This window comes from Lepus europaeus, chromosome 7, assembly GCF_033115175.1.
Source record: "Lepus europaeus isolate LE1 chromosome 7, mLepTim1.pri, whole genome shotgun sequence".
NCBI classification, from domain to species: domain Eukaryota; kingdom Metazoa; phylum Chordata; class Mammalia; order Lagomorpha; family Leporidae; genus Lepus; species Lepus europaeus.
Genome location: NC_084833.1, coordinates 112,433,219 through 112,448,202, shown reverse-complemented (window position 1 = coordinate 112,448,202; position 14,984 = coordinate 112,433,219). Strand labels below are relative to the sequence as shown.

At 37.9% G+C, this 14,984-nt stretch overlaps 2 protein-coding genes across 2 annotated transcripts; both read left to right on the top strand.

Annotated features, from left to right (window-relative positions):
* Positions 1–3,332: 3,332 nt before the first annotated feature.
* Positions 3,333–4,286, top strand: LOC133763950 (olfactory receptor 8B3). The gene has a single exon (XM_062197630.1). It carries the CDS (start codon positions 3,342–3,344, stop codon positions 4,284–4,286), a length of 945 nt encoding a protein of 314 aa, XP_062053614.1. The 5' UTR covers positions 3,333–3,341.
* An 8,101-nt stretch (positions 4,287–12,387) lies between these two features.
* Positions 12,388–14,543, top strand: LOC133763949 (olfactory receptor 8B3-like). Its single transcript, XM_062197629.1, has 2 exons — positions 12,388–13,301; positions 14,429–14,543. The coding sequence occupies exons 1-2, from the start codon at positions 12,388–12,390 to the stop codon at positions 14,541–14,543; spliced, it is 1,029 nt and encodes a 342-aa protein (XP_062053613.1).
* The last annotated feature ends 441 nt before the right edge of the window (positions 14,544–14,984 follow it).

Here is a 14,984-nt window from a genome sequence, read left to right as displayed (position 1 = left end):
ACCAGTGATGGAAGATCTCTTGCTCTCTCCTTCTCTCTCTCTCTCTTTCTGATTCTCTTTTTTTTAATTATTCATTTCTTTATTTGACAGGTAGAATTAGAGAGAGAGAGGGAGAGAGAGATAGAGAGAGAGAGATCTTCCTTTCACTGGTTCAGCCCCAAATGGCCAACAGGGCCGGCACACGCTGATCTGAAGCCAGGAGCCAGGTGCCTCCTGCCAGTCTCCCATGCAGGTGCAGGGTCCCAAGCACCCAGGCCATCCTCCACTGCCCTCCTGGGACATAGCAGAGAGCTGGATTGGAAGAGGAACAACCAGTACTAGAACCCAGTGCCCATAAGTGATGCTGGCGCTGCAGGTGGAATATTAGCCAAGTGAGCCACGGTGCCGCGCCCCCCCCCCATACTCTCTTTGTCTGCTGTTCCTCTCCCTTTCTGTAACTTTGCCTTTCAAATAAATAAATAAATAAATCTAAAAAATATTTATTTATTTATTTGAAAGAGTTATACAGAGATGATATTATACAGAGTGATGGAGAGGCAGAGAGGGAGAGAGAGAGGTCTTCCATCTGTTGGTTCACTCCTCAGCTAGCCACAATCGCCAGAGCTGTGCTAATCTGAAGCCAGGAGCTAGGAGCTTCTTCTGGGTCTCCCACTTGGGTTCAGGGGCCCAAGGACTTGGGTCATCTTCTACTGCTTTTCTAGGTCATAGCAGAGAGCTGGATTGGAGATGGAGCAGCTGGGATTGAACCAGCACCCATGTGGAATGGAAGCAATGAAGGTGGCAGCTTTACCTGCTACGCCACAGCACTGGCCTTTAAAGTAAATCTAAAAAGAGTAAAAAAAGGGGGGGGGCTTTAAACAAATAGATATTATCTTACAAACACAAATTAATGCATACAGGGAAATTCTAAAGTCATATTTTCCTGAAATAGCAACCTATGAACAGTGACTATTATTACAGATTTGATTGTAATTTGCTGAAGGCAAAGACATACTGAATCACAGTAACCCAGGGTAATCAAATTTCAATGAATTATGGAGTCACTGTGATATTATTCAGATCTATACTTTAAAATATCTGAAATCAAACTATTCCTTTTCTTTATGCCTATAAAGTATGCAAAGTTAAATACTGGTTCTAGGTACTAAAATAATGATAGCAAGCATAACAAATTTTACTCAATTATACATGTTTTTACCAATACTATTATCTAGAATTAAAAATGTTAAAATGACAATGGCATTCATTATACTTATAGCTTTATAAATGTCAGCAGAATCCTACTTCCTATGCTCGGGGGATTGTATAATCCCTGGTGCAAAGTTTACATCTATGGTAAACACAGAAATCATTACTTTTTCCCTATGTAATTTATCACCATGGGGAGATCCTAGGGGAGTCTTTCTCTTGGATTTGTGATCAAAACCAAAAGAATTATAAGATTTAAGCCAGCATCCCATGCTCCATGACATGCTGGGTCAGGTGTGAAGGCTGGGGCCTTCCTCACAGTCTCTGGATAAAGCTGTAACTAGAGGTTTGAACTGCACCTCAGAGTGACTTCTGGAACATTCAGACAGATCTATCAATGACACCTTTCCCAGTCAAGGGAGTGTGACTACATTCATTCTGTGGACACATCTGATCTGCTTTGATGCCTCCAAGGCAGCTCCTCCCCTAGGACCGTGGAGGAGAAACACACACAGAGGATCAGCACTGAGTCCTCCGAGTGAAGCAGGGTGAGTTGTTCAAATCCCTATTTTTCCTCTTTCTGCATGTTGTTGAAAAACAAAGTGAAGCATTCTATTGAATAATAAGAAACTCAGCAATATGGATCTCTGTCTCTACTGCTGGCATTTCTCTCATCCTCTCTGAGTTGGCTTCATCCTCAGCTGGCAGCAAGGAAGCTAGAGCAATTCTGGAACATAGCTAGAACACATTAATGTAAGAATATAAATAGATTTATCTCTTTAAAAATTATTGATGTACTTAGAAAGGTTTGCATTCTTTTGGTCGCAAGATCCAATGGTAGTTTTTTCACTTGATGTTGCTATATGGGCAAAATGTTGAAATCTTTACCTAATATATACTAAATTGATCTTCTGTATACAAAGAGAATTGAAAATGAATCTTTACATGAATGGAAGGGGAAAGGGAGCGGGAGGGGGGAGGGTTGCGGGCGGGAGGGAAGTTATGGGAGGGGGGAAGCCATTTGTAACCCACAAGCTATACTTTGGAAATTTATATTCATTAAATAAAAGTTTAATAAAAAAAAGAATAGAGTTTGGTAATTTTTATAAATTTAACCAATATAAATAGCACATAAATTAATTATGCTTATTTATTTATTTATTTATTTATTTATTTATTTAATTGTGAGGCAGAGTTACATACAGAGAGAAGGGAGAGACAGAGAGCAATGTTTTCCATTGGCTGGGTCATTCCCCAAATGGCCACGATGGCTATTGGGCTGATCTGAAGCCAGGAGCCAGGTTCTTCTTCCAGGTATCACGCTTGGATACAGGGGCCTAAGCAGTTGGGTCATCTTTCACAGAATTCCTAGGTCTTAGCAGAGAGCTGGATCAGAAGAGGAGCAGCCTGGACACAAACTGACTCCAATATATGACTCCAGCATTGCAGGCAGCGGCTTAGCCCACTGTGCCACAGTATCGACCCCAATTTTGTTTCTTTCATGCTCTCCTATAAGGACCTGTGAAAGCTCATTCACTTTCCTTTCTTCATCATTTGTCTAACTAGGTGGAATAGAAGTGAAGTGTATGGTTAATTATAAATATTCAGCTACTAAGGGTCTCCTCTATACCTGTAGTCAATTGTTGGCTACTTAGGTCCTTGGATTAAGGTATCTGGGAAGCCAAAGGCAATGAAGTATTTCCTTATGCAATGTAAAGTGTATGTATGTGTTCTGTCCTAAAGCTATTCTCTCTTGCTGTTCGTCACAGGGCTTCTGAGGTGCCTGGTGTAGCAATGGAAGCCTCAGCAGGAACTTGGAAGTGACTGGTCAGATGAAAGAGAGGAGACGTAGGGGACACATTCCTGCCACACAAGTTCATAACACTTGTATTTCAGCTACTCCACCTTTCCATATTTTATTAAGGGAGAATGCAACTGGTTTTAATCATTCAGCTCATGTAGACGGAGTAACTGAAATGTTGGCGGTGGGGTGGTAGAGTGTGGTACTGTTTATAGCTCCCAAGAAACAATGGAGAATTTAGAAGGGTTCTGCCACCCTGATTCCCCTCCTCATGAGTGAGAGTTTGTAGGAGAGCTAGGTTCTCTATTAGTAACATTTGTTTTTCTGTCCACCCAGAGTTTCAACAAAGAGAATGCTGGCTGGAAACAACTCCTTGGTTACCGAATTTATTCTTGCTGGATTGACTGATCATCCCGAGCTACAACAGCCTCTATTTTACCTGTTTCTAATGATCTATATTGTCACCCTGGTGGGCAACTGTGGCTTGATCACTCTTATTGGTCTAAATTCTCACCTCCACACCCCTATGTATTATTTCCTCTTCAACCTCTCCTTCATTGACCTTTGTTACTCTTCTGTTTTCACCCCCAAAATGTTGGTGAACTTTGTATCAGAGAAGAACATCATCTCCTATGTTGAGTGCATGACTCAGCTGTTTTTCTTTCTCTTTTTTGTTATCTCTGAATGCTATATGTTGACCTCAATGGCATATGATCGCTATGTGGCCATCTGTAACCCCCTGCTGTACAAGGTCACCATGTCCCATCAGCTGTGTTCTGTGCTGGCTTTTGCTGCGTATGTGATGGGACTTGCTGGAGCCACTGCCCACACAGGGTGCATGCTTAGACTAACCTTCTGCAATGCCAATGTCATCAACCACTACTTTTGTGACATACTCCCTCTTCTCCAACTTTCTTGCACCAGCACCTATGTCAATGAGGTGGTAGTTCTCATTGTTGTGGGCATTAATATCACAGTACCCAGTTTCACCATCCTCATTTCTTACATTTTCATCCTCACTAGCATTCTTCATATCCAATCTACTCAAGGACGATCCAAAGCCTTCAGCACCTGTAGTTCTCATATTGTTGCTATTTCCCTCTTCTTTGGATCAGCAGCATTCATGTACCTTACATACTCTTCTCCTGAATCTATGGACCAAGGAAAAGTTTCTTCTGTTTTCTACACTAATGTAGGACCAATGCTCAATCCTCTGATCTATAGTTTGAGGAACAAGGACGTCAAAGTTGCAATGAGGAAAGCCCTAAGTAAACTTCAGATGAGAAATCTATTATAATTAGAAGCATTAAAGACATTGAAGAACGGAATTTTTAATTGGTGTTTTTCATGAAGACATTTTACCCAAAACCATATTATTTCTACAGGTAGTATTACCTGTGGTTTAGTAGAATTGTCTGTGAAAATCCAAACTTTCTCATTTAAACACTAAATGCCCAGTATAATAGAAGGATTCTCATGGTTATCAGTTTTGTTGATGGTATCGGCAATATGATTTGCTAAAATGTCTTCATTACAATCTATATTTTAAAGACTAATTTGTTCTTTTTTTCATTTCTTTGCCTTTTTCTGATTTTCCTTAGTTCCATTGAGAATGATGTCTCTACCACATGGACCTGCTGCTGAGAACACCTATCAGCCCATATAATATTGAAAATAATAGGAATAGCTCCACCTTTTATTACCAATTCAGCAGTAATAGTGGATGATTCAAGAAATAGTACATGTGTATTCTAGAGTGCCAATAAGGGGCAGGGCAGTTTATCTGATAAAATTGGCATCCATTATCATCTAAAAAGCTGTCGAATATTTTGAAAAAAGCATATAGGTCTCACTGCACATTTTTAAGAATAACTTATAACACTTCATATTATTTGAGTGGAAATATTTTAGCCAAAAACATCATCCAATGATGTTTTTCGTGAAAGCTATGTATATATTTATAATAAACGTTATTCATACATTTTATAATCTTACTGAAACTGTCTCATGAATGAGATGCAAAATATCTTGAACAGAGACGCTTTAATATATTTCCTTTTACTTCTCAAATGTTTTCCCTGTTTTTAATATTTGGATACTGTGAATACTGTCTAGATAGCACCAATAAAATTAAAATTAATAGTTATAAAATAATAAGTAAAAACAGCAGTAATAATTTTAGTGACATAAGCCAAGCACCAAAAGACATATATCATTTGATCTCACTCATATGTAGATTCTTAAAAAATAAGTCATTAACTCATAGAACTTAAAAATATAATTGCTTCTACCAGAGACTAGGAAGGCAGTTGGGGAAGGAGGTTTTGAGAAATGTTGACTTACAGGTACTAAATTATAGCTAGACAGGAATAAGAAGACTTGGGGTTCTATTGCACAGTCAGTGGAAGATTGAAAATTTACCATACAGTGCGCTATCTCAAAAGACAGAAGTTTTGCTATAGATTACTACACAACAGTGTTAAATGCTTAAAAAAAAGTTAGTATATTCACACTGATTCATTACATAATGTATACATGTAACAAAAGCACCAGCTAGCATCCCATAAAGATGTATAATTTTTATATGTCTTAATTTTTTTGAAATAAAATTAAATGATATGAAGGAAAATATAACATAAACTAACAGTAGGCACAAATCAGAATAAGATCTTATTCAGCTTTCTATTTGGAGTTGGACTGTGGCAGCCTGACAGACGAGCCATTCAGGTCTTTCCAAAGAACCAGCTATGGCGTGCATCAGGGACTAGGAGCCCATAGCACTCACTCCTCTGTGCCCACCACACTGTTCACCACACTTCATGTTTACTTTGAGACACACCCAGACAATGACTTAGCATGGTGGGTAGAGCTTACTTGATCTGGCCAATATCTGTCTGGCATGAGTGTCTTCTCATAAGCAACCTTTGCTTAGAGACTTCCTACAATCTTGGCCAAGAGGTTTGAGAACTGTGGTCTGAGGTTTCCTACTTTTCCAGTCTGGCCATTTTCTCTCTCTCCTTTGATTTTCATCCTGGTAGGAGGTGTTTGTTGGTGATTCCCATCCCTCTGATTTTATACTTCATGGGCATTTACTAAAATATAAATGCCTTATGAATCTAATCATTTTTTTGCATCGCCTTAAAGGAACCTAAAATGACATAGATAACTTGTTAACATCTTTTATTTACTTTTTTGAAAATACTTATATATTCATTTGAAAGAGCAACAGAGAGTGAGGGACAGAAATCTTCCATCTGCTGGTTCACTCCCCAAATAGCTACAACAGCCAGGACTGGGACAAGCTGAAGCCAGGAAGTAGATTCTTCACCTGGATCTCCCACATGATTGGCAGGATCTGGGCACTTGGGCTATCATCTCTCACATTCCAAAGCACATTAGTAGACAAATGGATTGAAGGCACTGCAGCTAGGACTCTAACCAGCACGCTGACATGAGAGGTTGACATTGAAAGTGGTGATTTAGTCCACGGCAACACAACTTTGGCCCTTGTTAATTCTCTTAAAGGTTATTGTAATGCTGTGAAAATCAAGAATTTTTTTGTCATTAAGATAAAAAATTCATTCCTTATGCTCTTAAATGAATATAGAAAATATATGAAATTTCTTCCCTCTTAAAATGTAAAAGAAAAAAAGAAAGAATCTATTTGTGGGACAAAATAGAGAATTTAGAAGCAAATCATTACTCACACAATCAGTTGATTTTTGACCAAGAAACAAAAGAATCCTATTAGGAGAGGAATTTTTTAAGCAGTCAATGCCAGAAAACAATGATTTTAATCTTTGCCTCACACAGTACACCAAAATTAGTCTATGGTAGATCAAAACCATACACAGGAGGGCTTAAACTATATGTCTTATAGAAGAAAACATAGAAAAATATATGGTGTAGACATAGCTTTCTTAGACATATTCTAGAAAGCACTAAAGCCAAAAGAAAGGCAAGATAAAAAAAAACTTCATTAATATTAGAACATTTATTTAACAAAAAATAAACAAGTCACATGCTGGAAAATATTCACAGTAATTATGAGATAAATGTATTGAATCCAGTTTGCATAACAATGCAGAAATTATCTGATTTATCAATAATCAAAGTACAATCTAATAAGTGGACAAATTAAATAGATGCCAATCCTAAAGGAAGGCAGGCAAATGTCCAATAATCACAAGCAGATGTGCTTCCTTGCTGCATCTCCTTAGGGGCATGGTCAACAGCAGGGGAGCCCTCCATACAGTTCCTCCAGCCTCCCTCACAACATTGCCCAGGCTTTGCTCCTCACTTGGCTCAAGCACTTGTGAGGCTGCATTGTTGTTCCTCCTACTTTTTGGCTTCAGCAACCTTGGGTGCAGCCCTTCCTTCAGCAGTGTAAGTGCCAGCTGTGTGGTGCCTCCAAACTGTCAGTAATCCAGTCACCAACCCTATAGAACTTCTTCTCTGAAGATCTAGAATTGGGTCATGCTTCCTCTTTCTTTGCACCAGCCTGGGAGTGATAGCTTTTTTCTGCAGTTTTTAGTATTTATATTTTCTTAGTGTCAACTTGTTGCTCTTTCTCTCTTGCAATATCTGTGTAGCTAATTCTCTGTATTAATATTCTTGATAGGAAACATGGAATTCTAAGCTTATTGGCCTGGACATTTCATGATATAGAAATTACATTTGATGTAGTTTTGATGGACTGTCTTGCTGGAGTCACAATTAGCATATGCCAAATCCTGTTGATAGGGCTTGCAAAAAATACTCATTTGCCTGTAGTCTTTTCTGATAAAATTAGATTTAAAAGGACTTTATTTTTCTCCAAATTATACTTCAGTTCAGTCTAGGAATTCTGGTGATTCTCTTTTCACTACATAAGAAAGCCCACATGAGCTTATATCTCAGTAGAACTAAGCAGAAGAGAATGTGGGAAGTGAGACACACCTCATTATGTGACTTAACCCAGCCCTGGCCATTGTAGGCATTTGGGGAGTGACCCAGTTGGGTGGAAGATTTCTCTCTAGGTATCTCTTCCTCTCTGTCTGTAACTCTGCCTTTCAAATTTATGAGTAAATCTTTATTAAAAAAAATTCAGAATTTGTGTCATAGCCAAAAGAATTTTGGCTATTCTTTACCCATTTATGAAGATGGCAGTGGGTCAACAAATTCCTGGGAACATTATTTAAAAAATGAAATTGAGTCCTAACAACTGATTGCAGTGGGATGAGATTTTTTACTAATAAAATGTGGGGAGTAAAGCCAGCTGAAAAAGGAACTACAGAAATGAAAATTATCCTATATGATGGATTAGCTATACATAGTTTTTTTAAAAAGATTTATTTTTATCTCAAAGGCAGAGTTACAGAGAGGCAGAGGCACACAAACACACACACACACAGAGAGAGAGAGAGAGAAAGATGTAATCCAAATATCTCATGTGGGAAGCAGAAATCCTACCATTTGAGCCATCACTTTTGTCTCAGACCATCTATGTTGACAAGAAGTTGGAGTTAGGAGCCAGATCCAGGAATTGAACCCATGCACTCTGATGTGTAGGACATTCATGTCTAAACTACTAGGCTAAATGTCTTCCTGGAGAACATATTTCTCATTACAACTGGTGTGTAATGTGTGTATTGGGGTTGAAGGAAGAGGATACTACTGGCATCTAAGGACAGAAGCCTAGGGTGCTATGTGTCTTTAGTACACAGGAAAGTCTGACAACAGGAAACCATCTAGTTAAAAACGTCAGTAGTACCAAAGCTGAGAAATCCTGGTTTGTATGAATACAGAGGACGAATAGAGAAAGAGATACTTATAACCCACTGGGCTGTTTTCATGGGTCAGGCACATAGCAGTACTTTATGTTAATTATTTCACTTAATTCCTACAATAACCCAATGATACAGTTGTTTTATTAACTCCATTACTAATATACACAGGTATATATGTGTGTGTGTGTATGTGTGAGTGAGAGAGACAGAGAGAGAGTTTACACTTAGATACAATCTTAGAATGTTAAAGATTTTAATAAACCCTGTTCTTTGTCTACCCAGATATATGTGTATATATATTACATATAAATTACATGTATAATATACATATATGTTACATATAATATATACATACATTACATACATCTGTATATTATATACAATATATTGTATATTATTACATATGATATGTACATATATTACACATATATGCACACATATATGGAGGGAGGGAGGGAGAGAGAGAGAGACAGACAGCGGCAATATCACTTGTCTACAATCTCAAATCAGGAAGTTGAGAAGTCTGGATTCAGCTCAGTAACTTTGAGGCTCATTGCACTTTATCAATCACTTTAGGGTGGAAGATGGAATCCTAGTTACCATTACATAGAAGATGAGCCTGATGCTCAGAGATGTTCCTGACTTGTTCCAAATCAGTTTGTGAGTGGTGGAGATGAGTCTGGGAATTGGAATTTTTATTCTAAATTTGCAAGGATTTATTACCATTATAATGATGATAACTTATTAACTTTTAGAAATTACAGAGCAATGAATAAAAAAGCTTCAAAAACAAATAAAGGCAAAAATACTCAGATAATCAAGTGTCCAGAAAGTATCTGGCACATTTCATATTCAGTCCTTGTTGTTTAATTCGAAATATGTGGGTATATCCCACATTTATATTTGCCTATACATAAAATGAAACCACATATGGTGGCTTGCTGTAACCATTCATGTATTCAGGTGTTTATTAAGTTCCAGGGTCAGCAACAAGTCTCACATTCCATAACTTGTTTAGCTTTACAACACATATTTGATAGATACCACTAATGAATGTCACAGGGTAGCAGAGATTGCTGCTGCTCACCCTCCAAGACACACATTTCCAGTCTTTCCTGCAATGCAATGTGGCCTGTGACTAAGTTCTAGACAGGACAAACACCATTTCAAATGCAAAGTGTGCTCTTTTAATATTCTACTTGTGCTTCTGTGGTCTGGATGCATGTGGAAATGGGACTTTATGAAAGTGATGAAGCTCTAAAGAAAAGCCAGGAAAGTGGTTCCAACAGAACCAGGATGGAGAAGGGAAGAATGGATAGAGATTCAAACAGGAAGAGACACACAAATGGCTTTGAGTCGTTGGCTATATTTAATTTGTAGATCTGATGGTGTATGGTAAGATGTTCATTTTATAACATTTGTTTTAGGCCACATTTTGTACACTTATATTTATATGTAAATATTCATAATCAAATATGTAAATATTCATAATCAAATAAGGTTACAATCCTGTCATTAGAGTTCTCCTTATGTGTGACAATAAACAAATCTTAAGCAAACACAGAGAATGAAGGCGTAAGTGGAGTAGTTGGGAATTACTAAAGGACTTTCACAGAAGAAAATCGAGAGAGGTAAGATAAACATACACAGACTTGGGCAGAGAAATTTCTGTTTAGAATGGGCAACAAGAAATTTCCAATAACATCCATAAGGTGATGGAAGTCAATGTTATATAGACTTGTAGTAGGTAATATATCACAGTGTTGAGGTGAATTTGTGGTAAAGAAGGCCTAGTTCTCATTCCATATTATAAAATTTCATTCATGCAAACCTTTCTTCTGTAATGGTAAGTATTTTCCTTAATAAACTTTGTCAGATATGATTTTTCATCTCTCTTTGATGAAAAGAAACACAGAATTAAAACACAGAACCACATTCAACCTGTTCTTTTTTATAAGATCACATTAACTTGAGAATTGATTATAATTGTGTTGCAGTAATTACCATTCTTTGTGACCTTGAGAATCTAAAGTATGAATCAATTCCTTTAAAAACCCAATGAGAATTAAAACATCATAATTGTGAAAATATACAGAAATGATTTTCATCCTTCTAGTTGGCCTTAAGGAGTATTTCTTAGGATCTTAATCTGCTTTTCCCTAATGATTAATGATATTGAGCATTTTTTCATACATCTGCCAACTATGCTATGTCATAAGCCAACTTCATAAATTTAAGAAATCAAATTTATTTTGCATCTTTGAGTAATAAAAATATATGAAAAATTCTGAATCTGGTGATATCACAGGAGAGAATGCACCTGAGGTGATTTACTGCCATCTTTGTTAATTTTCAAATAAAGAAAAAAGTGAGTGTAGAGCTAGATCCAATGGGAATTGCAATTTAGAATGTGGGAAGAAAGAAAAAAAAACCCAAACAATAGATTTCCTTGTAGAAATCTAGACAGTAGGGAGATGGGAGTTTATTTTTGTCCCTGCTTTGGGAGATGTACAATCCCCTATGGAAGGGAAAACTGGATTATTATATTGAGTCACTCAGGAACTGCAGCCTGATCACCATCTGGGGTGTATCTACAATTCCCGTTCTCCTTTGACAGCCACAATCTGTTCTCTAGGAAGAAACTGAACAGGTTTCTGTCTTTTGTATAATCAAGCACATTAACTAATTAAACTCACATAAACCTAATTTCCTCATTACGTGATAAGTGTGGTAATAACAAAGACTTTCCTTTTCTGTGGTGCTGGAGACCATCTGAATTCACAAACATAAATTATGCTGGGTAATTCAGACGTATTTACTGAGCATATCAGGAATCAAGTGTGGACTGCATCCTCTTGGAACCAAAGGAGTTGAATGAAAAGTTACTCTTCCAAGAAGTTGCAGATAAACCACAGACAAGGAGCACTGAGGTACGGGCTTAGGATGGTGAGTTCATGAATTACATGGGTGTTAATGTTTTCTATTTTTATGATGGATGCCAGGCACCTAAACTAGGTTATACCCATCCCATCTCCATTTTGTGCAATCCTGAGATGCAAATGAAGCTAGAAAAAGAATGCATTCCAGGAGAGCAAAGAAGATTCAGAAACCTTAATGGGCTTGGGGATTTCAGCATCTGTAACAGTAAGTTGCATCTCTGTGGACCGCACCATCTGCCTTCTAAAGAGATTACTTTTTTCTGTGACATAGGAATGTAATGTAAACTTTCCCAAACTATGCATTTCTAGTGTAGTTCTAGAAAGAATATTTTGTTTTCCAACTCGATAGTCTAAGGTGCACTGGAGGCCAGCACAGGATGACTAAGTCATCGTCTTCAAAATTTAATGGGAGTGAGTTTGGGTATGGAGGGCTCAAGTGAAGGAAGAAATGCTAAGAGAACAAACCATCCTGCCCTGGTCCATCCCTCCTGTCCTTCATCCCAGAACTGGTGACTGCACTTGGTGCTGCTGCCCTGCACTCTGCAGGCTGGGTTGGTGGAGCTCTACAAGGGCTCATTTCACAGGCTCATTCCTGCACACCCCTCACACTATGGATGAGGTAGGGTGGGAAGAGCTGGGCTGTCCTCTAACAGCACCCTTCTTCTTTCACCCACAGACACCATAGAGAAGAATGGCTCCTGGGAATGGCTCCCTTGTGACTGAGTTCACCCTGAAAGGATTAACAGACCAGCCAGATCTCCAGCTGCCCCTGTTCTTCCTGTTTCTTCTCATGTACGCGGTCACTGTGCTGGGAAATTTGAGCTTGGTGACTCTGATTGGGCTGCACTCACACCTTCACACCCCCATGTACTTTTTCCTCTTCAATTTGTTCCTCGTTGACCTCTGTTATTCTTCTGTATTTACACCCAAAATGCTGGTGAACTTTGTTTCAGAGAGGAATATTATATCATACATGGGGTGCATGGTGCAGCTCTACTTTTTTCTGTTCTTTGTCATTTCTGAATGCTATGTGCTGACATCAATGGCCTATGATCGCTATGTGGCCATCTGTAACCCACTTCTCTATACCATAGTCATGTCCCCTAAAGTGTGTTTCAGCCTTATGCTTGGTTCATACCTGATGGCCTTTTCAGGTGCCACGACCCACACAGGATGCATGCTGAGACTGACCTTCTGCAACGCAAACACCATCAACCACTATTTCTGTGACATCCTCCCAGTGATGCAGCTCTCCTGCACCAGCACACACATCAATGAATTGATGGTTTTCATTATGGCTGGCATCAACATCATTGTGCCCAGCCTCATCATCTTTCTCTCTTATGGCTTCATTCTCTCCAGCATCCTCCATGTCAATTCTACTGAAGGCAGGTCCAAAGCCTTCAGCACCTGCAGTTCTCATGTAATTGCTGTTTCTCTGTTTTATGGATCAGGAGCAGTAATGTATCTTAAGCCATCCTCTGCTGGAACACTGGATGAGGGAAAAATTTTTTCTGTCTGTTACACAAATGTGATTCCCATGATGAATCCGTTAATCTACAGCTTGAGGAACAAAGATGTTAAAATTGCCCTGAGAAAAACCTTGCTTAGACTAAAGTGTAGATAGAGATAGTATGTCTATGTTCATTAGTTACAGAACAGGTAAAGTCTGAATATATATATATATATATATGTATATATATATATATATACTGAATATATTCTAGTGGTGGACTTCTTATTCTATTTTTTCCCAAGATAATATTTGCTCTTTGTGTTTAGAACTTAAAATAAAAGTATTTGATTCATTAACGTGATAAGTAACTATATTATTTTAAGGGTAGAATAACATATATAGAAATATATGTGTGTAATATATGTATTATATATAATGAAACTGCTGTATTCTGCTTCTATTTCTTTTTTAGCATGGTTAAGAGAATTTTTTTTAAAGATTTATATATTTATTTGAAAAGGCAGAGTTGTAGAGGGCAGAGGCAGAGAGAGAAAGAGAGAGAGCGAGCGAGAGAGAGAGAGGTCTTCCACCTGCTGGTTCACTCCCCAAATGGCTGCAACAGCCAGAACTGGACTGATCTGAAGCCAGGAGCCAGGAGCTTCTTCCATATCTCGCATGAAGGTGCAGGGGCCCAAGGACTTCGACCATCTTCCACTGCCTTTCCAGGCCACAGCAGAGAGCTGGATTGAAAGTAGAACAGCCAGAACTCGAACCAGCGCCCACATGCGATGCCAGCACTGCAGACAGCGGCATTACCCAAACTAAAAGTGTGCCTCTTTTACATTCTGTTTGTTTTTCTCTGGGTTGGATGCAGATGTCAATTGGACTTGACATAAGTGAGGAAGCTCTAAACAAAATCCAGGAAAAGTGATTGCAGCTGAACCAGGGTGGAAAAGGAAAGGGTGGGCAGAGCCACAATCAAGAAGGGGCACACAATTGGCTTTGAGTTGCAAGCTCTATTCAATATGTGCATTAGTGTGATGTATTATAAACTGCTCAGTTTCATAAAAATTAATGTAAACGTATATTTTATACAACTTTATATCTGTGTTTATATAAAATTTTTCATACAAATAAACTTACAAATTTGTGTTGAGAGTTCCAGTTAGATGGAACAATAAAAGCATCTTAAGCAAATACTGAGAATGAAGGCCAAACTACACTATCCAGGAAATACCTTTGCATATACAGAAGGTTCTCACTTAAGAGATTCAAGAGGCAAGGTAGTAGTGCAGAATAATCTAGATCAGTTCTGGACAGAAGCAATTCTATTTAGCACATCTAAAGAGGAATTTCCCCTAATGTCTATTGGAGAATGGATGTTATCTTAATTTGTATTCCAGTATATTTGTCATTATGATTAGTTTAATTGTGAGGTACAGTGGATACATTCTCATTCCATATTATATAGTTTTATTTCCACAGTCTTATCTACTGTCTTGGTAAGGTTTTTCCTTAAACTTTTTCAGATACTATTTTTTATTACTCATAGTGAAAAGAACTGGGAAATTTAGAAATACAGAGATAATTTTAATCTTTATAATAGGCCTAAAGTAGTATCTCATATGATTTTAATTTGCTTTTCCTCAATACTTAATTATGTTAGGCACAGATTTATGCATTTAATTGCCACATGTGTTAGGTCATAATTCAGATCTTTGCAAATTTAAGACACTCAAAATATTTTTCAAAAACTGCAAGTCAATAATAGCATGAAGATGGGAAAATTCAGATATATGTCACACAAGCAACACACACTTGAACAAACACTG